General features: G+C 38.0%; 1 protein-coding gene across 4 annotated transcripts in view; it reads left to right on the forward strand.

The window, feature by feature from the left end:
* RBMS1 (RNA binding motif single stranded interacting protein 1) overlaps positions 1–26,588 on the forward strand; it is a 157,670-nt gene that overhangs the window by 97,733 nt on the left and 33,349 nt on the right. For all 4 annotated transcript variants that reach the window (XM_048310381.1, XM_048310380.1, XM_048310382.1 and 1 more), the window contains exons 3-4: positions 13,633–13,691; positions 16,498–16,589. In XM_048310381.1, the coding sequence (XP_048166338.1) occupies positions 13,633–13,691; positions 16,498–16,589 (151 nt within the window). The remainder of the gene's footprint in view (positions 1–13,632; positions 13,692–16,497; positions 16,590–26,588) is intronic.

Genomic DNA, 26,588 nt, shown 5'->3' on the forward strand with positions numbered 1-26,588 from the left:
TACCACTACTTGCTGTTTTAATCTGAAAGTAAGGCAGTATTTCCACACTCATCCATAAATCTTGGCAAATTTCAGCCTCACTGATTTCGCAGAGCCTACACTAACAGCTTGAAAGAATAAAACTATGAAGACATAACAGAGCAGTTCTTGTTATTCATAACTCTTTCCTCTATTAAACAGTAGAGATCAGCTTGGGAGCATAAATGAGTCTCTCTACCTGAAGACCTTTTATTTTTCAATTCCTCCTCCTCCATCCAAGGAAGCCAAATTCAGTCATTGTCAGCATGAGATGCATTGTCCATTATTTTGGCTATTCCTAAGCATATTTCTTTTTCTTGTGGGAGAGAATTAAGGAAAAGGCAAAGGGAAAATAAAATAATTTATCTACACTTCCCAATACTTTTTCTCTTGTTTAGTCAGAAGAGTATAAATCAAAATGATTTTATCATCTGACTACAGGCTTAGCTAGTGTGAGATTTCCTCCTCTCTGGATAGATAGGCAGACGTCTATTAATACTACAAGCCTGTATACTTGCAGAAGACTACTCTTTAATTTATTCTTGCATATCAGTTTCACTTCTGGTGAAGGTTGCTAACCAAGTCTTATACCCTTAGTTTAAATAGATGATGCTCCAAGGAAGCCAACAGTGCACAAAACCATGACATTGGAGACTGCCATAGTACAAGGGCACTTTCAACCGCATCCCATTTCCCAAGCCCTGATCCATCTGCCAACTCCGAACGACAAAAAACTGTTTCTTGTATTGTGAAAATTGCATATATAAAGACTACAAACATATATATGTACATGCATACATAATGCTTTTTCTTGCATTGAAGATGTCTTTTTGCTGGTATAATGCCTATCATTGATAACTTTTTCAAAATACATCAATGTATTTTGTATGTTTTCCTTCCAGTTTTGTAACATTAAGACGCCTCAAAAGCCAACAGGATTTCCATGACTTGGCCTGCTGGGTTAAAGTACATTATAGACAAAGATGCCTTTTTGTCCTTACCTCTATCTTGCACTAATTTAACACTCCATCTTGGAAAGTGCTGACTGCCTCTCTTCTGTCTGGAAGGCAGAAGAGGAAAAAACCCAATACATTCAAATAACTTCCCGTTTCTCTGAACTGCATTTTACACTGGTACTTTTATGAAATACTCATAGTAACATCCTGCTTTCAACAGCTATTCTATACTGGAATTAACACCTTGTAGCAAAGAAACTACAATAAAGTACGAACTCCTTTAATTTCTGGTAACTTAACGTCAATTGTATCAGAACAGCACTAAATGGACAAATTACTCAAAATCACTGCTAAGCCTTCCAGATGCCTTGTCTCCTTAAGAGCATGGCATGTAGACTTTACCTCTATTTGAATCTGCTTCTGTAGTCTCAAGTCCCAGCTGTGCTGAATAGCAAATATCTCCATTTCAATAGGGAAAATGGTTGTACTAAAGTAGTTCTCTCCAGGGGTCAATATACTTCAGAAGGGCATTGAAGTGGCTCTATGTTATTGAGCAGAAACATCAGCTCACATATTATTGATTGTAACTGCATGGCTCTGTTGAAAAGATGCCTGCAGTAGTATTAAGTGCTGAGATAGGGACAGAGGAGTGTTATGCATTAAAAAAATACTATCCATCTGTTGCCAAATTTTAGATAGATGAGCAATCACAAGCTGTAACACAAAATCTAAAGCGCAACCTCTGCGGCTGATGCGTCAGGGTCATATTCAGTGACACTTGCTCAGTTTCACACTGCTTAGACAGTCTTTTGAATATTGATTGAAGCAAGCAGGAGGCAGTTTGATTTCTGCAGTTTTGCAAAGAGTATGTAATAGATACTTACACGTAAATTTTAAATATACCCTTTTCTTTAAAAACACCATTAACCTGTTCTGATCCCATCGCTGCAGCAGCTCAGCACAACTGAAGCCCTCTGCACCATCAGTTCACTGAGCCCTGAGCTGCAGCCAGGGCAGCAGTCACACACACTGAGCACCACCAGACTGCCCTGCAGAACACAGTGAGCTGGCTGAAATTCCTGTGATCCCCAAACCCTCAGCTCCAGTGACTTTTGCATAATGACTATGTCAAATATCATCATGGGAAGGTAGGTCCAGTGTCCCAGACTGCACTTTGGAAGTATGCCCAAGGAAGAACTTGGATCACTAGGCTTCATAGATGACAGAGGTTAATCCTGGCCTAACAGGAAAAAACTCAACGCAAAAGCATTTGTGCAAAGGGATGAGTCAGCTGGGCTCAGAGAAAATTAGGACCCTCCAGTTGGCTGTGTCAACTGCAAGCCTGGATGGAATCTACATTAAGCAGAGTAAGACATATATTCAAAGTTTTGTAAAAGGAGCATCTGTGGGAGTTTCACAAACCCAGAACATCAGCTGCCACAGAAGGGACTAGTCAAAAAACACATTCGTACACAGAGTAAAGAAAAACCAATCAAACACTGCATGAGTGCAAAGCTGACAGGCAAGCCCAAAGTCAGTAAAGTTAATCCTGTATCACCACCTTTCTTGGACAGATTCAACAATATATGCCAGCAAGGAAGCTTGTATGATATGATGACAGTGTTTCTGGGCTTTAAAGGCCTTTTCATTTCAGAGAGCCTGAGATGACTATTTCTTTGCCTGCAAGAGGGCAGCAGAACAAAATTTCTCCTAGAAGTTATAAAGTACTACAGGAAAGAAGCCATAACTTCTATCTGAGGATCAATCTCAATGCCTACATTTCAGACTTTAAAATAGTTAGTTTTCTAATTTTTCCAATCAATTTAACTAAACAAGATGCTTAAAACAATTCAAATAGAAGCCTTAAAACGCTTCACATGAAAACCACTCAGAGGCGAGGAAATGTAATGGATACAATTATCACATAGGAAAGGACTGAGAATGCAAAGAGGCAATGGCTACATCCAGTGTCAGAGAGCCACCCCCGAGTAAGGAGTTAAATAGTATCTAGGTCACTCTAAAGTCTTTCCTGCACACCCTCAGCTCGCTGCATATCGGAAACGCTGTGTGGGAAGGCCAGGGAACTGAACTCACAGACCAAGTATGACTCAGACTGCAGTAATTTAATGATACTTTTATTCCCTTAAATTATCTTTGGGATTAAAAGAATCCACACTCTTAACGAGAAACCAAATCACAATGAAAGGAAGAAATCACAAAGTAACAGATCTTTGAGTTAACAAAAGGTATCTAGAAACAAATTAATTATTAATGGCAAGGACCAAAACCTTTCCTTAACATACTATATGGTCAGAACAGCAGAAAGCGAAGAATTTGAGCCCCAGTCAGATGTTCTTCTGAAAGCCTAGTGAGGATGATCTCAGCAACAGGAATGTCAGAGAACTGCCTGCCAAAAAAATAAAGGAGAACTGTCATAGCTAAATGCTGACCTCTACCACTAGGGGAAAGCAACTTGAGAGAAACAGCCTCACACTTCCTCTACCACTGAAGAAGTTGAACTCAAGAGCTGTCAAATATCTTTGGCACAAGCATGAACAGAAGAAAAGTATTGGATCCTGAAGAAGGCAGAACACCAATGACCCAGATCCAAATACAAATCCAGCACAATTCCTGAGGAAAAATTAAAATTTCTGCAAATTCTCTACCCCTGAACAAAGCAGAAGTTTGGAACAGAGACTAGTGAGCAGAAGAAAACATTACCCTCAGAAATACTCCCTCCTGATTATAATATAAAATACTGAAAATTTACTCTTTCCTCTGCACTTTAAGCTGCCTCCCCATCTCTCGTTTATGGAAAAGGACAAAACAAGGCACAGTAACTACCAGAAAATGAAGAGCAAATCTAAGATGCCCTAAAGGCATTCAGATGCCTTCTATCACAAGTGCAGTGCTGTATCCCCCCTTTTTCCCCTGCCCCTAGCCCTGGCCACTGCCTCGGGTTCTCGTATGTAGAAATGTAGATTATCCTGTGTTTTCTTAAATGAGAGTGGTGGTAGTACTAAAAAGCAAGTTAGCGAAGAATTCTGAGTATCTTTTAAATTAATTTTTTTTTTTTTTTTTGAGAGGCAGATTCCTTGATTTTTCTGATGTTGTAGCATTTACTGGCAACTTCTTGTTTGGATCAACTTAATACATGTTAGTTGTTTTATGATAATTTATAATAATTGTGAGATTTATTGTTTGTGACTATCTGAAAAACTGCAAACTATTTTCGTACGAAGGATCCTCTCTTCTGTGTCTCGTGGTAAAACTTTCTGTAATGCTTTCAGTGGAAGAGCACTTCATATAAATTATAATATTCTATATTAGAAGCAGAATAGTAGCTAATTAGTTTCTAAACCATTCTAATTTGCACACATCACTTAATATTTAAATATTTTTCTCAAAAGAACAATGCCACGTAATTTATAAGGAAAACCAGAGTGGTCGTTCACTCTCATTGGTTAACAAACTCAATAGATCATTGGCAGGAAACAGCACTTTTAATGTCAACCAGCATTTGTGTCCCTGCAAACAGATGTTTGAAAACCTTCACTCTTCATAGTTTACGCATTTAAAAATACTTCATATGTGTGTTTTTAAATGGGTAAAGAGAAAAATCTCTTAAAAGTGTAGGCAAAAATTAGTTAGGAAAAATCAGTTTAGTTTTGCTGAGCTCTAGATTTCATAAACTGTAAAGATGATGACAAACAATTTCCTTTTCTGAAATAACAGACGTTTGTTTGATTTTTATGTTCTTTTTCTTCAGTTTAGGACTAAGCAAGCTATGATTACTTAGACAATATTTGCACTTCAAAGTGTGTCAAAGAGGCAAATCTGTTTGTGTTTCTGATAGGTTATTTATCCTGCTTAACCTATAAACTGTAAAGTAACAAGGCTACTGAACTGACAGATAGCCTAGCAGATGGTTCAGAGATTATGCGAAATCACCTCAGCTTGTCAGAAGTCAGGTTGGGTTACTACAGGGGCAGAGGCGGCAAGAGGCACTGAACAGGATTGGTTTTCACAATTTGTTGCTTGAAATTCCATTTTTCTTCACAGCATGTGTCTCCAGTTAAAACAGCTATGCAGTCAACAAATTTAGGACCAGCATGTTCATATTCTGACTTTCATAAGAGTCATTAGGTTGATGAGAATCTTTAGGTGTCTATGAAATATGAAAGCTGATCTCTGGTGCAGGGCAAGAGGTCAACTCTGCCACTTCAGCTGCTATTGCCCTCACCTTTTTCAGTGTCTGGAGCTGTTGTCTCTCCCTACCATAACATTGAGCAGTATTCTCTTGTTAGCCTATGGAAGATTAAATGGAAGTTAAAGGCCATATGTTTAGTAGTAAAAATCATTTTGCAGCTGAGTGAGGATAGGCCAAGATTCAGGGCTTTGACAAAAATCTTTCCCTGAAGAGAGGTGATTATTAATCATAGCTCTGCCAAGTATCTGAATTCACATCCTCAGTGGAGCAACTGAGGCTACAGATAGTGATAGACTTGTCAGAGAAGTTACAGGTTCATCCTTCGGTATTTGCCTTTTTCTTTCTTTTAAATTAACAAAAAAAGCCCTCAAAAACCCTAATGTAAAGATTTTTATACTTACATTTTAAAATCTCTTATTAAATCGATCCTACAGCTGTTGTGTTTTTTCTCAAAGTAGCATCAGTTGAATTCTTCTTGATGCCTGACAGGGCATAATATGAGAGCCTTCCCCTCCAACTCCAAAAGCATTTTGCTGGGAGGGGGGGTTGTGTGTGTTCATACTTAATGGATTCTTTTTAATATTTTCCCCTCCATGACTGTGTCATCATAGTACTGAAGAAAAACTGCTTTTTCACATACTGCAACATTCTTAATGTTATGAAGTAAAACTAGATAAACATGCCCTTACATTTTCGTTGATTTAAGATTGACAGAGAAAACACCTCTGCAGGCAGTTCTTGGAAGTCTGTTCATTAAGGCTCCAGAAAGCCACATTGGGAAAGCTACTTTAGTGTCAGCTGAAATATTTCTGAAATGTTTAAAATGCCCAGAGACATTAAAACCTAAAGTCTTCCTCAGCTGTGCTGAATGAAAGGACATTGTGCAGTGGGTCTTGCTTTTAGGATAATCAATTTGTCATGCAAAAAGGAGCATACTAATTGGAAAACCTTTGGAAAATGTAATAAAAATAGCTTTGGAATGCTAACGGGACTCTTTCCCCTTGAATTTCAGTCAGCTTCTGAGGAATGGATAGAGGTTATTCACATCTCTACGAAGCAAGAGCAGAAGGAAGCAAACATTTCCTGATTCTAAAAACATGTCTTACCTCTCCCCACAGCTTATCTTTGTCTGGATCAGGAAATAACTACTCTTGGAAAAAACAAATTAGGTAGCTGAAAAATAATAATTTCCAAAATCTTTTTTTATGTGTCAATTCACTGTCCATTAGGATTTTGAATTCCTGATTATTTTTATCTCTGAGGAGCATTTACATTTGTGTAGAGCCTGTACACTACAAACCAAATACCTATTCATAAAACAGTTTATCTGTTGAAATGAATATTGTCCAAGAAACTTAGAAGGCATTTGCTCCCACTTTACTAAATTGTGTATGTCCATTGTGCAAAGCATCTGCTCCTCTAAGGACAGACAACTGCAAGAGATGAGAGAATATCTGGGCTTGGATCTGGTTTTGCTGCTTTTGATTAGTTCTCAGGGAAATATGGAATTGTAACCTACTGAGCCTGAAGAAAAATATTTGTACCAAAATAATAGTAGTTTGCACTGTGGTGATGTTGGTAATTGCATTGGTAATGATGATGACATACACTGATTCTTATTGAAACAGAAATATACTAAAAGAAGTATTTAAAAGAAGAATTAAACATAGCTTGTGAAGAAAGCTTTGCTGATCTTAATGAAGAGTTTACAGCAGTATATAAGAATATTGATTTGACAGTAAAGCCAAGGTTCTGTGGAGCATAGGGTATTTTGGGTATTTTAGTTGGGGGATCTTTTTTTTTTTTTTAATTTTACTTTTTATTTTTTAGCACACAGGTCTCAAAAGTATTTACATTAATAAGGAAACTGTAGTTTTTGTAATTTTGTAAAAAAAAAAAAACCAGTAGTTGGCTTTTATAATAATAAATTCTAATTTATTTGGAGCTATTCTTTATCTCCCAAATAAAATAATAACAAATGACAATGAGAACTACTTGGATATTTTGAAAATACCATCTTTCTTCTGAAGTACCAAAGTGCCAAAGGGACAATTAGTAAGAAAGGAAGGAACTAGCTTTATGTCAAAACCTCTTGATCATTTAACAGCATGTCATCAAAATAACACTTTAATTTAGGTACACAAATAAGTTCTGGTTTGCATATAGTGAAAAATATGGTCTAATGCCTGAAACAGGGCACATCTCAGTTAACCCAGTGCTTGAATATCTGATACTAGGAAAGGAGACTTTACTAAACCAAATAAATAGCCAAATCTATAACAATTTCAAAACAGAACTCATACTAAGCTAGATTATCCATACCCATTAATTGGGGAAAAAAAAATAGAAAGAATAACTGCAACTTTTTATGTAATGTTTAATTAAGCACTTAGAATGATTGGTCCAGCTTTTGGTGGTAGATACACCTACTATGTTCTGGTAGAAAACCTTTAGGTGCGTGATGGCCTCGAAGCAACTGAGTTACTCCAAAGAATTTCTCAAAGAACAGTGTGTCTTCCAACAACAGAAAACAAAATACGGACAAAATGTTCTCAGCAATGTTTCCTTCTGCACTAGGGCATAGATGTGGTGAAGAAGAATTTAAAAATGGAAACCATATGGTTTGATTCTGTTCTCCAAACTCAGTATTCTTCTGGATTGAATACATTTCTTTATCAAGTTTTTGTAAGAAATGTTTACCCAAAACTAAAGAGTGGGATCAGAGTAGGCTATCACAAGGACTGGCAGTGTTGTATTGACATTTATTTTCTGAAATTCCCCTTACTGGAAAATTAAAAATTTGATACGTAGAGAAACAAAAACTCCCTGTGTTTGTCCAAGCTTAAAAGGGAGCAAGAACTTAAGGTTCAGTACACGACTTTCCCAAAATGCAGCAGAGACAGGGAAGTATGGGAGCCAGATAAAACTTTTTGTGCTTGGTTTTTGGATCCAGGAGAAAAGATTGATGGCGCTGATTATGTTCCCTTGGCTGTGCTGTTGGCTTAGAAATGCCCTGAACATGGGAAGATCAGTGAGGAACAGGAGCAAGCTGTACCAAGTCAGCTCTTGCTGACAACTCCCTTGACTTTTTCTCGGACCCAGGGAATTTTCTTTGCTCCTTTTGCACCAGGTGTTACAGTGGAACTGGGAACTCCAGCAGAGATTAGGCCTTCCCATGAGCTGTTAGGGCTTTTCCTCTTCAGGTCTCAACTGAGATGAATGGAGCAGCTTCCACCCACTCCACAGGCAGGATAGATGGTGGTGTGGTCCTGGCTAGGAAGACCATTGGTTGCACATAAATGTTTTGAGTCATAGTGTTCAAAACAGAATACTCTGTGTTTGGGGAGGTGAGGATCTTACCTTAAAAGTTGCACATCACTGATTTGCAGAAGTCAGTGTTGGTTGTGTGCATTTATTTAAGGTCATACTGAAAGATTTCCTTTCAACTGGAATTTGCTGCATTTAGAGTACGTACAAGGTACCCACTGACATGTTGTGTGGTGAATAAGGCAATCCTGAATACGAAAAATTTTTCTTGTTTTTCTTGTTGTCTCTTTTATTTTTAAAGCTGAATTACAGACTAAGCAGGCCCACCTGCTTTTTCTTTTTAGTGTTACAATTAATATATAGGAATTGCTTTGGAAGTATTTGCTTTATGCATTTTCTTTTAGTTATTTACCCTAGTCAAAATTACAATTTATTTTGATGTGGATCTCTTCAGCAGCTGCATTATATTTTAGGATTAATTGATCTGGTCTCCCATGTGACCTTCCTTGCTGGATCTGCCTGTTTGTTGTGCTTCCTCCAGTCTTTGAGTCTCCTGGTGAGAATATTGGCTCCCTACCAGAAAATTTTGTGTTCAGCCAGGTTCTCTTTCCTTTCACAATTCCACCTTAAAGTGAATTCATGTACTTGGAGCCACTTACAAGTTACGAAATCCATGTCTGGTTTTACCACATGATTCTGGATTGTAAAAATAAGAGCATTCCATGAAGGGCAGTGATAAGACGCTAAGATGTAAAAATTAATCTAGAATAAACACAGAAGATATGCAGCATTGTTTCTGCATATCAGAGGAGTTTTGACGGCACTACAGTAATGCAAACTGTAACAGCAGGATCCCTAGGAATGTTCTTTTTACAACTGGAATGGACTTGGGCAAAGGGAGATCACTGTTCATGTTCAATACAAAGTTCTGGACAGTTCAGGATGGAGGACCTAAGCAGCAATAAAAGGTGAGGACTTTCCATGGTAGCAGAGGTCCTTCTGGCGTATTTCTGTCCAAGTCAACATCTTGTGGTAGAGAAATCCTTCACAGCAAAAGCTGGAAGACAGGTTGAAAGTACTGCAAAGGGAAGCTTGGTGGTATGAGGTATATTACATTATGTTGTGGACAAAGATTTGAACAATTCATTCCAGACAAACCTTATCAAGCCTCTTGCTGCCTGTTCTTGCTGTACCTCCCCTAATGCACACACAGATAAGTTCTTTCAACACTCAAAACAGCACTTGGGGCAGAGACTTCAAGCTACTTCATTCCTCATTCCTTGTCATGCTCGTGATGGCGTCTTACCACCCTCACATTTCTACATATGTTCGTTATACTACCAGATGTACAAAGGGAGAAACATAAGTAGTGGTTCAGGTTGATTCATGTACTTAGTTTTCTAAGGACCCTTCTCTTTCAACGTCATGGAGGTTGCCAAAATTAGACTTCAGAGATGTTTTAAATATCAAATGTATCCCTAGCTATTTGCAGTGAATCTGTCGGGATGATTGTTTGCACTGGTTTTGACCATGTTGCTGAGCAATATGACTAAAAATATTATGTGGTAATGCTTCACTTCAAGTCTTCCACTTCAAAGGCATCTAAGACAAAGCTATACTGCAGTGTTTGACATTCATGTTGCCTGGCAGTAGATTTTGGGGCAGCATGAGCAGGTGAGGCTTATTTTTTAATTTCTGCACTAGGAGTATGTAATGAGCAGTAGTGAACATTATCCTATGAAGCAGCTGTACTGCTTTTCTTCCTAGCTTGGTTTTGAACGTGTTTCTTCTTTATGTCCTGTCCAGATAGATGTTTGTATTGGTGTTCTGTCCTATAACCATATCTGGTACACTGGGTCACAGGCAGCTGAGCACACCCCTGTTAATCCCATACCCAGTGCACCCTGGCAATTATTTACCTGCCTCTTACTTAAGCCCTCTCTTTCTCAGTGTGTGAGTTGATATTGGTATGAGTGCTGTATAGAAAACAGATACAAAGCTGAAAACATCTTTCCATCTCCAAAGATAATTCAGACTGAAGAATGTGTTAATACCACTCAAAAGGAAAAAAAAAAAGAACTCTCTGTTGCTGCTGAACACAAATTTGATGCTATTTTTGGGAGAAAAATAACCCACTTAATAAGAAATATCTAGTTGCTTGTCATCAGCCAGATTAGCAGTTATTTAAAAAACTGTTTCAGCTGAGAGGGAATGAGCAATCGCCAGTCGCTGTAGAAGCAATTCTGCCAGCCATGGGAATAGCGCTCTGCTGTAGGTATGAAATCTCACCAAGCATGCAGTGAGGCTGTGGAGCAGGAGAGAAGCCTCACCAAGTGCCTAAGACAACTAGATGTCTATAAGCTTTGAGAGGAATTAGGATCTTCAGGCAAGGCCTAACATCATAGGCATCTTTGGAATACAAATTTTCTCTTGCTTGCTGTAATCCTTTTTGTAGACAGGCAGTACGTACCAGTTTACATCCTGGCCGGTGTGTTTCATAGCACATTGATTTCTGCAGGGTATTGATTGCAGTTGCACCCAACAAATGAGCAGTTGGAGACAGGAGCTTGTGTTAAAAGCAGAGTATAAGGACTGTAGAATTCATGGGGAAGTAAAGTTTTTGCGATGGTCATAATTTGAAGGAAGCACTTGGGAGAAACTGCTATAGTAATTCCCCTGGTATCAGAGCACATGCTGGGAGCAAGGAGGGGGTGCATCCTGCTGGCCAGGCTCAGAGCAGGTAAACTGCTTTGTGCCTCATGGCATGAGTGGAGAACAACTCACACATGGGAGGGAAAATTGTAGGAGAAATCCTGGCAATTGCTGCTATTGTTATACTGGTTCCCAGTTTGTTCCTAGACTCACACTGCTGAAATTTCTTGGCAGCTTTCCATGGTGGCTGGTTCTTCACAGGAGCCGTGCTATCTAGGACAGTACAATAAATCACTAAGCCATCTTGCACAGTGGAAGGTGGCCCATCAAGTTTCTGTAAAGAACAGATGTGCAGACACCCATTCATGGGCTCGTGAGCATCAGCGCTGTGGGCCAGAGCAGTCCAAGCCAGCCCGGATCCAGCTGGCCGGGTTACTGTGTGTACATAAATACCCAAGGCTGGAGTTCTTCACCACCACCACTTTCTATGCTCTCAAGAACTGAAACAGTAGCAGAGACAAGATCATCCTTCAGGGATTTTTTCCCCACAAAAGGCTATGTAGCTCTTCACTCTAAGAAGCTTAGTGAAGCTGATAGGATATGGAGAATGCTGGCTGTCAAATGTCATGCTGGGTGCAAGCACCCTGAGCAGTTTGTCTCTCTCACAGCATGTGCCTTTACTCTGCACTCAGAAAAATACTGGAGAAAATGAGAGAAGTTTTGAGTTAGGGACTATAAAGCTTTCTGAATGGAGTGACGTATTTGGAAAATAAGTGGCACTAGTAAGGAAGTACTTGCTCCAACTATTACACACAGTTTCTATTGCTTTATTACAGCTTCTAACATGGTAAATTTAAGTATGCACTGATTTTCATTGATGCTTGTATGTTTTTAGGCTATAGATGGATAGTTCTATTTTATATCAGTGTAGATGATCACAGTTTCAGATAAAATAAGGAAGCCACCACCTCATGGCTTGTGTCCCAGGTTTACCCCCTTGCAACTATTTGAAGCCATCCAATAACTCATTGCGTAAACAGTAGGGTCTTGAAACTGGTCACAAAGAGTGATAACTACATTGAAACGTGTATTTGAATGCTCTGTGGGGAAAGTACTTTGTAAATAGGCTTTGTCTTTGAATAACTATCACTTTGCAAGTGAACATTTATTTGAATACTTGTAACAAACTAAGCTTAATTTATTAGGCTTCTAATATATTTTGAAGAATTTTTAAGACTAGTACACCTACTGCAGAAATGGAGTTAGTTGACTTTTGACATAATATCTTTTTGAAATTATAGTCACTGTTGAAATTTTATTTAGCAGATAAGATGGCAAAAGCTCATTTTTCCTCAATTCCCCTTTCATATACTGATAACATTTCTCATAATTCTCAGTTCATTTTGGGTTCCTGTACAGTGATAAAGAGCCTCTCAGCAGCCAGTGCATAGATACTTCTGTTAGTGTAATAAGTTACATTACATTCTCAAGTGAAAGCAAACTCCTGTTGCATCATTTCTTTCTTCTGTGCTGAGGGCATCCTAACAAGTGTAGTTGACAAGCAAACAGAGGGGAAGGAGCTTGGGAAACCTTTGCTGCATTTCCAGTCCCACTGTTGATGCAGTCCAGGAGAATTGCTGCTTTTAAATTAAAAGTGGGATTTTTATTCCAAGCGAAATTGCAAGTTTTCACCAGCAGCAATAAATTCTACTCTAAATATGATTAAAATACCTAATTCTGATAAACTTTGCAGAGTGCTTCAGGAACAGCAATTGTTCTTATAGCTGGGATTGCTGTCCTCCTGTTTCCCAAGCTTAGTTGCTCAGATCTCTGTGTGCTCACATTCGGGCTGCATAGCAGACTGGGCTTATCAGGTACTGAGAAGCTGAGAAACTGGCAATAAGAAAATTCTAACTTTCCTGAGGGATGTTTTTGTTTTAGTTGAAATTGTTTATATTTACAGAAATGTGCAGAAATTTTTGCCACCTTTGTTGATCAGTTTTCATAAATCTTGCACTTGTCACTTTCCAGAACAGAGTAATATTAAGTCAGAGGTAATATTTTTGTGTCTGTCAGTTGGGGTTTTGCTGGGGTTTGCTCTTCTTTTTTTTCTCTTTCCATACTGTGCTAGCTAGCAAGCCTAGCACTGACAAGGCAACTGGTCTGCTTTAACTCATCTATATACTGAGAGAGTCCCAGCTTATGTCTAAAACATGATCTCTTATGCATACCAAGATTTTAACTGCATTGAATTCTTTTCTATAAAGCGCTGTTTTTCTGGCTTGCCCTGTGATTCTGTTGTGCCACTGAGAATATAGGGCAAATAGAACAAGGTTGTGCTTGAAACTGTTGATATTTTTTGTCCTTTCCATCTGTGTAGGGGTTTGCATTCCATAATTATATAATCTATATATTGTTTCATTTTGCGTAGAGTAAAGGGTACTATGATATAAAATAAAGTGATTTGTGTGTCTATTATAATAGGATGTTCTTTTCTCATTTTCCTTACGGATGTGTACTACATTTTAGGTATGGGAAAATTGTATCCACGAAGGCTATTTTGGATAAGACTACAAACAAATGCAAAGGTATGTATATTTTCCTTTATACTGCATTCCCCTGAAAGTCATAACTGATTCTATAAAATACATTAAAGTTGTATTTTAAGTGCTTTTTACCTTTGTTGGTTTGGCTTGGGGTTTTTTTCCCATTCTTATTCCTAAACTAGTTTTATTCTTGCTGGTGGTTGGTGTATTCAACGCATTTGCCTCCAGTGGAGCTGGCAGACAGCCGGTGGCGGTGGCGCAGCCAAGCCAGAGTGAAGCTGATATGCACAGTGCTGGCTGGCAGCTCCCCTCTATTTTAAAAACAAAAATGGAGTTAAAAGCAGCTTTTCCCCTTTTGCCTGGATAAAGTAGGGAAGCTTGCAGATGACCATTCAACTATACTGAGCATCTTAAAAAATTATACATTGTGAAAATAAGCTCCATTGATTAGTGTAGCTTTAAGCAGCACTTAATTACACGTTCCAGTACTCTAATTGTGTTTTGTTATGTTCGATTGAATGTATTGGGAGCAAAGAGAGGGTTCATTTTCAACAAAGTAATTGCCGCTGGAAAAAAAAATTTGAACTCCTTTAGATAAGCTGGATACATCAGTTCATGGATTTTCATCACTCACTGCAACTGCAGCGATTCCTATCCAAGCATGTTTGTGGTGGGAGAAGGTGTGGTAGCAGACACTGAAATACCAGATTTCAGACTTTCGTTTTTTTACAATTAAGAGGATAATTTCTAAGCAAAGTGAAATACTAAGACAGCTGATTGAGCAGTGTTAATAAGCATAATGCCCATGAATGAGCAGGAAGCTGATAGGCAGAGGGAGGAGAGTTCATCATTAATTAAGACAAAGCTTTTGTGCAGAACTTGGAAGCAGTGCAGGGACATAGCTTCTCAACTCCCCATCTTAAGCAAATTAAACAGGCACTGCAGAATACAAAATTTCTAGAAAAATTTTTCCTAGCTTGTATACAGATGTCGTTGTGACTAGGAAAGAGGAGATACCCTTTTCAATTATTTGAATTAGTTAATGCCTATGATTGCACTTAACTGATTTAGTCTGTCCATCCTGTCAGTTCCTCAAGTGTTCAGTAGTCCTTTCAGTGATACAGAAATTCTCACATTAATTCTTTAAGAGATTTAAGATGACTTTTTCAATACAGAATTTAAATCTCACTGATGAAAAGCTGGTTGTGATAATATACTGCAAGGTAAGGCTCCAGGGAAGCTCACTGTGTGTCACTGAAATTGCAGTGGGAGCATAAGTAGGCAGAATGCAGATATCTAACTGGAATTTAACCAAAAGATTGACAGCATCTCTGGCTTTTGCCAGAAAACACACCACGGGATTTAAACTAACTGGAACAAGGAGCACTTGAGTTTCTGTATCATCTGGAAGGTGGCAAAGCCAGCTTTGATGGCATGCTTGGTGTCAGTATGTAACTTTGTATTACACCCTGCAGTGTGTTGGTGATAACCCAGGCTGCCATGGGTGTGGAGAGCTAGTCTGGGGTATGGAAGTTAGTCTTGCCTTGGCAGCACAAAACTTCATATGAACTAATTCACTTTGTTTCATGTCAGGATTTAACAATCCACACCACCACGTGTTACACAAAACAATATGCTGCTTTCTTCAGCTTCTTGGCAGCATAAATAAGCTTGCACTGATGTACAAGGCTGCTTGAGTTGTTTTTCCCAAGTTAAGAGCTTTAAAGCTGATTCAGTTATAACATTAGACAACCTTTTATCGGTATAGATATATTGTAAGAGGATACTAATACATTTTGAAGAAATATTTCCATTTTCTACTCATCCAGAGGTTATTACATTGTTGGTTTTCTCATTTGTTTTCTTTTACCCTGACTTTAACTCTGGAAAGGGATTTTAATACTTGGGCAGTTCATTAGTGGAAAAGAAGGGGATTGAAAAATGCATAGTGGGGGTTGCAATAACATCTTGTGGAAGTAGCTTTCAAACTGACTGCCTTTTGGTGAGCCTTGAGCCTCTAATTCCCAGGCTGGATTAAAAATCCCAGCCTGTAAGGTCAGTGTCTGTTAAGGCCAAGGTATATTGCTGTTTGGACTTCCTGGAATCCCTTAGTTATGTGTTGTTGTTCAGAATAAGAAAAGAGGTCATTGTAAATATATGGAATTTGTTTCAAATGGCATTGAGTTTATTTTAATACTTAAAGATTGCATTATATGGCATAGAAAATGCTTTCAGGACAATTTTTCACATTCTTCTTTCAGTAATAGGAAAAATCATTTGCTTTCACTAAAGCTGGGTTTTCATTCACTTTTAAATTTAACTCTCCTTTATTTATATACAGTGAGATAAGTAATTTACCAAAAATTGGGTAGATATGTTGGGGAGATATATTGGGAGAAATTCCTCTCTCAGTTTTGAATAAACAAAAAGTAACTTAAAGACTTATTTGTTGTTTATTCAAATTGGAATAAGAATTTACTTCAGAAAAATTAGCAGATGATGCTTTACTTGGTGATCTCTGAAATAATCTCTGTTAGAAGTTACATACCAGATAATACAAAGCAAAGCTCTATACTGCTTGTTAGCAATTTGGCCAAAATTCTTATAATGAGTGGGCATGGAAATGGATTTGTTCCACTTGGGCAGATCTCCAACAGTTCAAGGTTCAACTTTGCTAGGTTTTTTTGGGGGGGTGGAACTACATGAAGAGCTTGAGTTCAAATTGTCCCTCTTCATCAACAAGAAAATTGTTTTAAATAACTGTGCCAGTAGCATGCTTGTTGGATGTGAAGTGTTTGTTTATAAGCTGGTTGATGTCTTGTTAACAAAGTAATGCTTTCTCTTTTAGGTTATGGTTTTGTTGACTTTGACAGCCCAGCAGCTGCTCAGAAGGCGGTTTCTGCTTTAAAGGCCAGTGGAGTCCAAGCACAGATGGCAAAGGTGAGTTAAAATAACCAGCTTAACCAGCTAATTTTTACAATGGGTTGTGAAGGGGAGCAAGCTTGTACATTGGCACAACAAGGGCAGTGTGGAGTTTCCAGTTGCAGAGTCCTTTACAGAGAGCACAATGCTCAAGCCACGTGATTATTGAGGTAATAAAATGGAGACTTATGACTGCCATATCCCAAATAATCTCAACTAATGAAATAAAGAAGCATAATATTGTAAAGTCTCCAAACTGATCTGGTTGCATTTGTCAATTTATTCATATTAGTATTTTCCATCAGCTTCATCAAACAGAAGTTTAGCAATCATTTGTAAGATCTACAGCAGGATTAATGAATTGGTTTACAGCACAAAAGTATGAAAGGTTTCACAGATTGTTACTGAGGTTAGAAGCCTTGTAATTTAGGGATGAATTTTTAAGTATACCATGGCAAAATTTAACCTTTGAACTTTGTTTCAGCCCTTCTAGTATATTTTCTGCTAATATAAGTAAAATTTGAATCTGAGCATTCATGATAGATGTCTTAGCCAGCTCTTTGATGACCTATTTCTGCATCAAGGCAAACCCAAGAATTATTGAAAAATAACAGTATGAGAGCTATCTTCTTTTCCTCTAATTTTTAATGAACCTTGCCTCTGAACCAGCTTATTAGCCAAATGTGATCTTCAGAGCAGTGCTCTTTTATGAAATTAGGGAGACGATACATTAGTAATGATATTGTCATGCGTTCTTGTTGGGTCAGATGGCCTGGTTCCAAAAGAGAGCCATAAACACATCTACAAATTTGTTAACCAAAGAAAGTATTACCACCATAATCTGCTGATATAATTTTGGTACCTCTTACAGCAAATTTAGTTTTAGTTTGAAAATTATGTTCTAATTAAAAAAAACTAAATTCTAGTAATCTCAGAGGCATTTTTATGAAAGTAGTCAGCTGCAAATCTAGCAAATCTTTTATAGTTATCCATTAGGTACAGATTTTTTTCAGATGAGATATTTTCCACAGCTTCTCAGCTGAAGAGAACAGTTAAGCTAACAACATAAATGTCTTTGGATGGATTCCAGGGCAACAAAATGGAAACCATATGCTTCATACTTAATGCATGTTTCATTACAGCCGTGACACAAACATACATGCTTACTGGAAAATACTTGGGTTTTTTTTCCTTTTATAAGGTTTTATGTGTGCTTAATTTAATGCCTTTTATTTAATCTTCAGGTTCTAGGTGATCACTTTAAAATATACCCTGTATTTTTCAAAGTTCTGTCTGCCATCTTATGAATATGATATCTAGGTAGGTGGGGCGAAAAGAGATTTTGAAATAATGTAAATTCATTTTCTTAATGAGCTTTGATGTCTGATTTTTTTTCTTGAGTAGATGGAGAAGCTCTAATAATTAACTATAGTAATCTAATTAATAGTTTCTTAATTTTTTTCATAGTATATATTTCTGACTAATTTCCTCTGACAGTTGCAATATTGGTAATACTTCTTTTTGTCAGCATTAATGAAGAAATGTGCACCAAAATATCCTACAGTTTGGGGTATTTTTCTGACCCTGTGTCAAGCATGGTGACCTGTGGGAAACCTGTAACTATGAGGTTTGCCTTCCAGTGAAACTTGTTCTGCTTCTTAACACAGAGAGTGTTTGAATTATTAAAAAGACCAACTCCAAAACCAACCCAATGAACAGTACTGCAACAAAGAGTCACTAGTGACTATGAGTTTGAGTGCTTTGATTTTTGTCTATTTTGAGCTGTTGGATTTTTTTTTTTTTTCCTGGGCAATGGTGTTCTCCTTTTGTCTGAAAAATCCTGTCCCTACTTAGATGCTCCAAACTGGGAATGGCCGGTCACAGTTGTTTTGGCAAGATTAGTAAATCAGACCCTTCACATGCAAGACACTATAAAAGTTTGTGTATTTATTATTTTATCCTTTTGCATGCAATCACCTGTGCCATGGAGTGGTGGTCCTGCAGTGACACTGCTCAGGCTTGAGCCTTAGTGTCACAGAGAAGGATTTGAGGAGTTTCCTGGCTGGCTGGGCAATCGATTTCCTTACTGACCACTGCAGCTGCTGCAGTTTCAAAGAGGAAATCCATGCCTATTGTTATGATTTATCCATGGGAAGGTGTTGTAATTACTCTGTGCCCAGTGTGTCAGGAGCAGCACAGCTCCTCAGTGCTCTCAGCCTCCCCCCAGATGTGGTTCCTGACCCGCAGCAGCTGAAGGGGGAGGAAAATGTTATTGCTGAAGCATGTTCTGACTCTGGCTGCCATAAAGACCTTCTTGCAGTGTCCTGCTTAGCTCTAGTTGGGGGAGTTAAAAATTACATCAGCAAGTTCACCTGCAAATCCTGCTTTAGTGGAAGTGGTTCAGATTTTTATACATTAAAATTTTTGTTGTTTCATAGAGATAACTTCAAATTACAATTATATTATTTTTTAAAATAATAAGTAGTGAACTACATTATTATTATTATTAATATGATTTTCCTATCCACGGGGTAAAAATCATGCTGTATTTTGCAGTCTGCTTCCAAGTTGATCTGACTTGAGAAAAATCCCACTTGCTATGTTTTGCTGCTGCTGAGCAGACTGGGAAGGCCCAGAGCCCAAGATACGGTTTCAGGCCAAATCCTGCCAAATCTGTTCTGGGGAGAACTTCTCCATCACTGTTGCTGGAGAAGTTGAAAAGCTCTGACCATTTTGTTTGTAAGAAAAGTCATGGTTGCTGTCCGAGTGATTCTTCTGAGAGCCCTCTTCACTTCCCACCACCCCACAGGTAAAAGGGAGATAACTCCAAGTTTCTGCATTATTCAGAGCAGACAGAAAGTGACTTTGTGTTTAGGGAGATAGATGCACACAGAAAATCAACTATGTCTTGGTGTTTTGAATGGAGATTTAAAATAGTGAGACTCTGTAAGGATGTTTTAGAAATGGTGAGGTGTAAATGCTATGGACATATCAGACACCTAAATTCTCGTAGGCTTTTGACCTTGAGGTTACATAAAACATTCAAGTCACTGCTTACACCAAGTTCTGTCCCATCAAATGGTATTAACTGAATTCACCCGTAGCTACTGAAGCAACTGTTTCAGGTTGAAAGTTGACTTTAATTCTTATTTTATGGATGTAAACTAATGTGTAAATGTAAAAGGTAAAAAAGAGCTACTAAAGAAGAATGGTTAGTAAAACCCACAGTTCTTCTCATCTTTCTGTCTAGCAAACTTGAAACAGGAAGAGAATCATTGTGTCTGTAGCTCAGATAAAGTCAGCAAGAGAATATCTGTATTATACTGACAGCAATGTAGAAGTGCACAAGCCAGCTAGAACAACAGTCAGCTCAGACTTCACTGAGTGTTAAACAACTCCCTTTCCTGTCCTGGCAGTGACATTTGCACAAGCAGGCTGTCCATCTCCTGGTAGGTTGACAGATTTCTGAGATAATAGTGAAAGGCGTATATCTACTGAAACTGATCTACGTAAGGAATTACCACTTTTTGCAAAGAGCTTGCAATGTACTTTAGGCATCACAAGAAGGATTAAAGTACATTCTCACAACTGAACTTCAACCATGTGTTTAAAATTAGTGTGGTGTCCTCTCTTTAAAATGATTTGGCCATCCAAGTGCAACACAGCTGCGATGGACTCAATGACCCTGATTCTCCAGACTTTGTTGTTGAAGACCTTGTCTTCTCATGTCTCCTATTCTCTCTGAGATTTTTAGTTCTTCTGTATGTACAGCTTTGCTGTAAGATAGTCAAGATAATTTGTAACTTAAACTATTGATATTTGTTATTTTCCAGTTTGTGTTTTCCTAATTTTTTTTTTCCTTTGGAAGCATAAGATTACCTTAAGAAAACATATACTACTTACAATAGAAGCCCTGAAAGTAGTCCATGGACATGGAAGATTTCTGTGGTCAGTGAGACTTGTTAATTTGAGCTAAGGAATGCTGTTCTATGTACTAATGTGCATTTTTGTGGGAAGGCTCACTGTTTATCCATTCGAAGATTTCCCCAGAGCTGCACATTTTTAGGACTTAGGACTTCAGATTCATAATGTTACAATTTCCTCCTCCTTAAAGTCTTCACTTCCGCTGACACAATGAAGTGTGGTCCTGCTTATTTGTATTGGCTGTCATATTAACATACCACTAAATACTTTCAAATATTTTAAGCTTGTGAAAAAAATTAGGGCTGTCTTAAAAATTGTTTCTTATTTGAATTGTGTCAGCATAACAATGTGCTAACAATGTAAAGGATGTTCTCTCATCACATATTGACTTCCACCATTCTTAAGATACAATTTGTGTTTTCTGGAGTGGTCTACAGGCCCTCAAAGCTTCAGAACAAATTCTGAAACTTGTTACATGGGGGTGGGTTTTCACTTGTGTTGAATATGAGCCCATTGTCTGAGTTGATGTTGATCCTCGGGAGTGCAGAGATGATCCGAATTTGCAATCTTTATACTTTTTACTCCTGGTTACAAAGGCAGAAGTGGGATGTACTCTCCACATGCAGGTAGCTTTATCTTTCTTTCCTAAGTTTTTGTACTTTAAACTTACTCTTGGTGACTTTTTTCCAAGTGTATTTGGAAAAGATGAATTGTCACACTATATAAAGTGTGTCACACTATATAAAGTGTGAACTTAGGGAGGGAAAAGCTGCTTAGCTGCTTGTCCTCATCTGTGTAACAGAAATCAAGGTTTTTCCACAGCTATTAAGTATAATGTATTGAAGGCAGCTCTTCCTTTATGTTGCTGATAAGAACATGGTTTTGAGTTAGCAAAAATGAGAAACGGCTAACTTTTTTGAGGTTCAGTAATGTATTGCTCTTAGTACTTGTCTACACTGTGACAACCTTCTGGAGAATTAAATCAATTTTCATTTCTACAGAGCAAAGTAAGAAAAATAGTTTAGGTTACCATGGTAGCTAGTGCACTTAGTCTAACTGGAGAAGGTAGGCAGGTTGCAATTTTTTTATTCTGCATCTGGGCTTCTGAATGCCAAAGAACAGATGACAGGCAAACTGGAGCTAACTCAAGCAGATTTCTACAGCAGTTTTTAGCAGCTGTCTTGTAAGAAAAGTTTTCTTTTTGCCTAGTTTGTACTACTTTTTGTAGGTAATAGTATTAAATCCTACTTTAGCAGATTTTAAATAAATACAATAATTTTTTCTCCTTATATTCATAAAAGTTCTTAAAAGTCATTATAAGATAAATTGAAGGTAAGCCAAATTTTGCTTACCTGGGAGGCAAATGACTATCACTTCAGGAACTGCAAGTGCATTAAATACAGTTAACAACCACTTCTCTTGAGTAAAGAGCTTCAACTCACGAAAGTCTTACCTCAGTTGCTAAGTAGTACTGTGACTTGTTCTGACAAGGGTCTGGTGCCTTCTTATGAACGGTGGCAAGCTCATTCAGTGCTCCCAGGCAGTACCTTTGTGCCCTTCTGGCAAAGGGAAAGCAAAATCGTTGAGGAACAAAAAAGGAATGTAGTCATGCAGCCATAGTCAGATTGATCACTATGCTTATTGTAGTTAAATTCCTCTTCTTAATACAGATGTGCCTGTAAAAATAAATTTAAATGTTTAGTGGATTAATCATATGCAGTTCTAGAGAACAAGTGAAGATTATGGTAGTGATTTTTCCCTGAATTGTGTTGTTAACATTCTGTGGTCAGACAGTGTTAAAACTGTGGCTAAAACAGACATATTTCAGTGAGACACTGGCCAATTGTAAATTATGAAGTAGTATCTATATGAAGGCAGACAAGTATTTAATTCCTTCCCTATCAGCCAGAGGATCTTCCATGCTGTGAGCAGTGCCTAGTCACATGTTTCTGAATGGCTATCTATTCACTCTGACCTTACACAGAGCAACAGAAAACAGATGTCTTAGCATTTTGCCAAGTTTCTTGCTCTCAATTTAGGAACAATTCCTCACGCACAGGGAGGTTTTTGTTAATTTCTTTCAGATGATGGTAGAGCACTTCACATTATGTAGGAAGCCTGATCACCTCTTTCCACAGAAATAAATACTAACAGTTGATCATTCCCATCACTTTTATAAGAAATGCCGTGTCTTAGAGTCAGCTTATCATGTGAGTGCTGTAAGAGCTCTTTGGGAAAAAGCAGCCTGTTACTCTGCAAGAGCTCTGCTCTGCATCTTTCTATTTTTACATTCTGGTAGAGAACTTTTGGAGACACAGCTAAAGGTGTTTGGTGAGAAAAGACTGATAGAAACTTGACGACTTACATTGCTAAAAACAAGACTTACTAGTTTCCTCAGTAATATGGATATTACTGAGTAGCCTATGAATTCCCTGACATTGCCCATAATCTGAAGATGCTGAGCAATTTCAGCATCTTTCAGGATCTGCTGAAGGTTCTGTTAACTGAGGAGAACTCTGCAGGAGATATGAAGACACTCAAATTAAGCTGTTTTCCTAAATTGTGTAGACTTAAAAAAACACCATTATATTCAGTTGTTGATATGTTAATGGAGGCTTACTGCCCAAAATTAGGGAACTTCCCACTGACTTTTGATCATTTCCATAAAATAGTGCAAATAATTTCAAGAGATTTAAGGTATATAAGGTGAAAGTGGCTTATACCATTTCATGGGTTTTAAGCAGAGGAAGAAACACCTGCCTTTAAATCACTTAGAATGATTACAGTGTATAGGCAAGGTTTGAGCTATGTTGGAAGGTATTTTTGCTGGTTTCACTTTTTTTTTTTTCTTAATTCCAGAAGAGGAATTAAAAACTCAGGTATCAAAGGAATTGTTTTCTCTTCTGAGACAGAATAGTAATAACCCTGTGAATTAAGCTATGGTGAGACACGTTTTGGTAAGGAAGAAAGTCACATAACTTAAGGTACTAAACTCCTGCTTGACAGAGAGACAGAGGGATGAGTTAAATAGTTTGTCTTTCTCCTAACTTTCTGAATTTTATCTGTTAACCTGTAACCACTTTCCATGCCAAAATCTTGTATAATGGCAAACATCTGTTTGTACAGTGCCTTTTGTGTAAGATAGCACAGAGATGGAAGGAGAGTCCTAGTTGTGGCTGCTATTTGGAAGTCAGCTTGGAAATCCAGCATGTTCTAAGGGGAAGGAACTAACTTGCTGCTTATGAGCTCCCAAAACATACCCAGACAGCTGTTTCAAGGTGTCATAGTCTTGTGGACATGACAGAAGCTGCATGGTGAAAGTTATGCAGAGGAAGAGAGGAGGTGTTTCACACATTAATTGGTAGAAATTTTCCACTGTCAAACCATATAGAATTCCAAATACGGTCTGGAAAAAGTTCAGTCTCACTTTGCATCTACTCCAACAGTAGTAGAGGTTGCAAATGAGTGTTGTAAATGAGCCCTTTTGAGAACCAATGGCAATCTCTTTCTTTTCCTGAAAAGTGAAGAAGTGGATTAAATTAATCTGTCCAGACCTAGTTGGACTTGGTGATCTTTATGGATCCCTTCCAGCTTGAGATATTCTGTGGTTCTGTGATTTATCCTTATTGCTGAACTGCTGCTGCTCCCCAGGGTGGCCGTGGGTTTGCACCTGCAGTGCAGATACCACCTCAATGCACTATGGAATGTGTTTGTTGGCATTTCAACTATTTTGCTGGAAGAATTACAGATGGAAGAAATTTCAACTTGTATTCCAGGATTTCAGTGAGACATCCTCATCTGTTGGCAGCTTTTTTGCTTTTTGTTTCCCTCCTGTGCCTGCTATCTTTGCCAGTTCTAGCTATGGACGTGTGTAGAAGTGCCTTCAAACTCCCCTTTGTCTGCTGTGGTCTGTGTGTTCCATCAAAGGATCAGATCAGAAGTAACTGAATCCCTGCGAGTATTCAGGCAGTGCTAGACTGATGTGGAGAAAGGGTCAGGAAAGCAGAAGTAAGTACTTTCCAGTCAGCCATTCACCATGTACCTGACCAAAACCCAACAATTAATAATGCAAAATACAGATTGTTTCATGGGCCACAAGTAAAATTTTTCCATCACAAAATGCTTTCTGTTCAGAGAAAACAATTTCCTTAGAACAGTTTCCTCAGATGCACTTCTTTTTTCTCTTTTTTCCCAAGTGCTTTGCAATGTGAGTTAGTGGTGAAGTTGCTAATATTCTTCCAAAGTGGAGTATTGCCTTCCCTAACAATAGTGTTACATGATTTTATGGCATGAAGTTTTCTCTGGTAGGTGGATAAATACAGGAATCTAATGCCCAGCATGTGCAGTGACTGGCAGCAGGCCCCTGTGCCCCTTTTGGCAAGGAAACTTATGGTCTCATCCTGACTTCAGTGCCAGGATAATGTGGGAATCTGGTAGCCCCTGGGCTGCAATAGGAGCCCAAGAAAAGGGGAGTGTGCTCTACCCAGTTACCTGAAATGTTTCTCTGACTTTCTGCACTTGACTGAGTTTCCTTCTCTGTTGGGTGATTCTGAATGTAATTTTTTTTTTCCATGTAAATTACACTTTTACTACTGTGAACAAAATGGTGCCTTTTTTATCTTCTCAAGTGTTAGAATTTTTAATGAGAATACTTTTATAATATAATTAATACTTCCTGTTATTCTAGAATAAAAACATTAGGAAATTACATAGAAATATGCAAAGATTCTGGCTTTCCAGCTGATACACTGTTTTAGATTATTTAGGGAAGTTTTAGGATATTTGCCTGCAATGTATTTTACAGCCTATAATAATAAATAAAACATTCAAAACTTTTCCTTTCAAATATTAATTGGAATTTCAGAAGATCTTGCTATGGCTACAAGTGCAATTTTGTAATGCCTATGCCTGAAACCTCCTATAAAGCTTTTGCTAATAGAACTCATTGCAAAAGGAAGTTAACCCTACATATCTCAAGGTGCAAAACAAAATTGCCTAATGCTATCTAAGTAACAAATCAGTTCTAAAACTGTGAAAGCTGTTCTTCATCTCACATTCCTGCCTGAGGAAATTTGAACTGAATGTCAAGATGTAACTACTGTAATACTGCCCAGCAAATAATATTAATGTCAGCTCTGGCCTCACAGTGAATCCATTTTCTTCTCTTTTCTTTCTGTTGATGTTTCTAATATGAAAAAGAAGTCAGGTATCCTAAGACAAGATCATTTGCACCCCAAACTTGTCTGTGTACTGTATAGATTCAGTATTATTTTGGAAGGGGGATATCTCCACTAGGTAACAAAAGAAAAAAATTGTGCACAGTAATCAGATGCCATTTGTAATGGACCATAAAGGGGCCAGTGAGGGCAACACACTTGGGAGCTGGAAAAGTCTGTTTTGTAAGGTGTGTGGGATTTTGGTGTGGCTAGGAATTACAGTCATACCAGTGGCAGAGGCATGCACATCAGGAGGGTGTAATGGAAGAACATTTCTCTCCTACAGGTCTTTTATTCAAATTTCTTAAAAAAACCTTGTGGAAAACCTCAGAACATTAGCTCTTTTGAACTGAATGTGAGGCTTGGGGTAAAAATGCAAATAAGTAAATGTTTCTCAGCCTAGAATTTGCTTCCCAATTTTTAATTCTTGTTAGTTTTTGTAACAGGATAATTCCTTTCTCTGCCTCAAAGATGTGACCTCCCCCCAAGCCCCAACACTCTTTTTTTTTTTTCCCCCCTCCTAGGGAAAACTAACCCAAACTGAAAGGTGATATCCAAGATAGCAAGATATAAAACTATGCAACATGCTAGTAAAAGTACTGAGATATTATTAATATGAGGGTGGTTTAAGAACAGATTGATGCCTGATCTGCATGAAAAGATATCACCATCCATACAGTATAATCACTTTAAGAAATGCTTTAATGGCAGGAGGAAAGTGCTGTGGTTTTGTACGGTTTTGTTTTTGTTGTCTGGTTTGATTCAAACTTCCCTGCAAGCCAGTTAGCCCTCTTGTACAGAAGGAGAATGTATTGTGGACTATGCCATCAAATATGTTGGGACCAATAAATATGTTGGGACAATGGGCAGAAACTGA

Source organism: Corvus hawaiiensis, chromosome 7, assembly GCF_020740725.1.
Source record: "Corvus hawaiiensis isolate bCorHaw1 chromosome 7, bCorHaw1.pri.cur, whole genome shotgun sequence".
In the NCBI taxonomy this organism is placed as follows: Eukaryota; Metazoa; Chordata; class Aves; order Passeriformes; family Corvidae; genus Corvus; species Corvus hawaiiensis.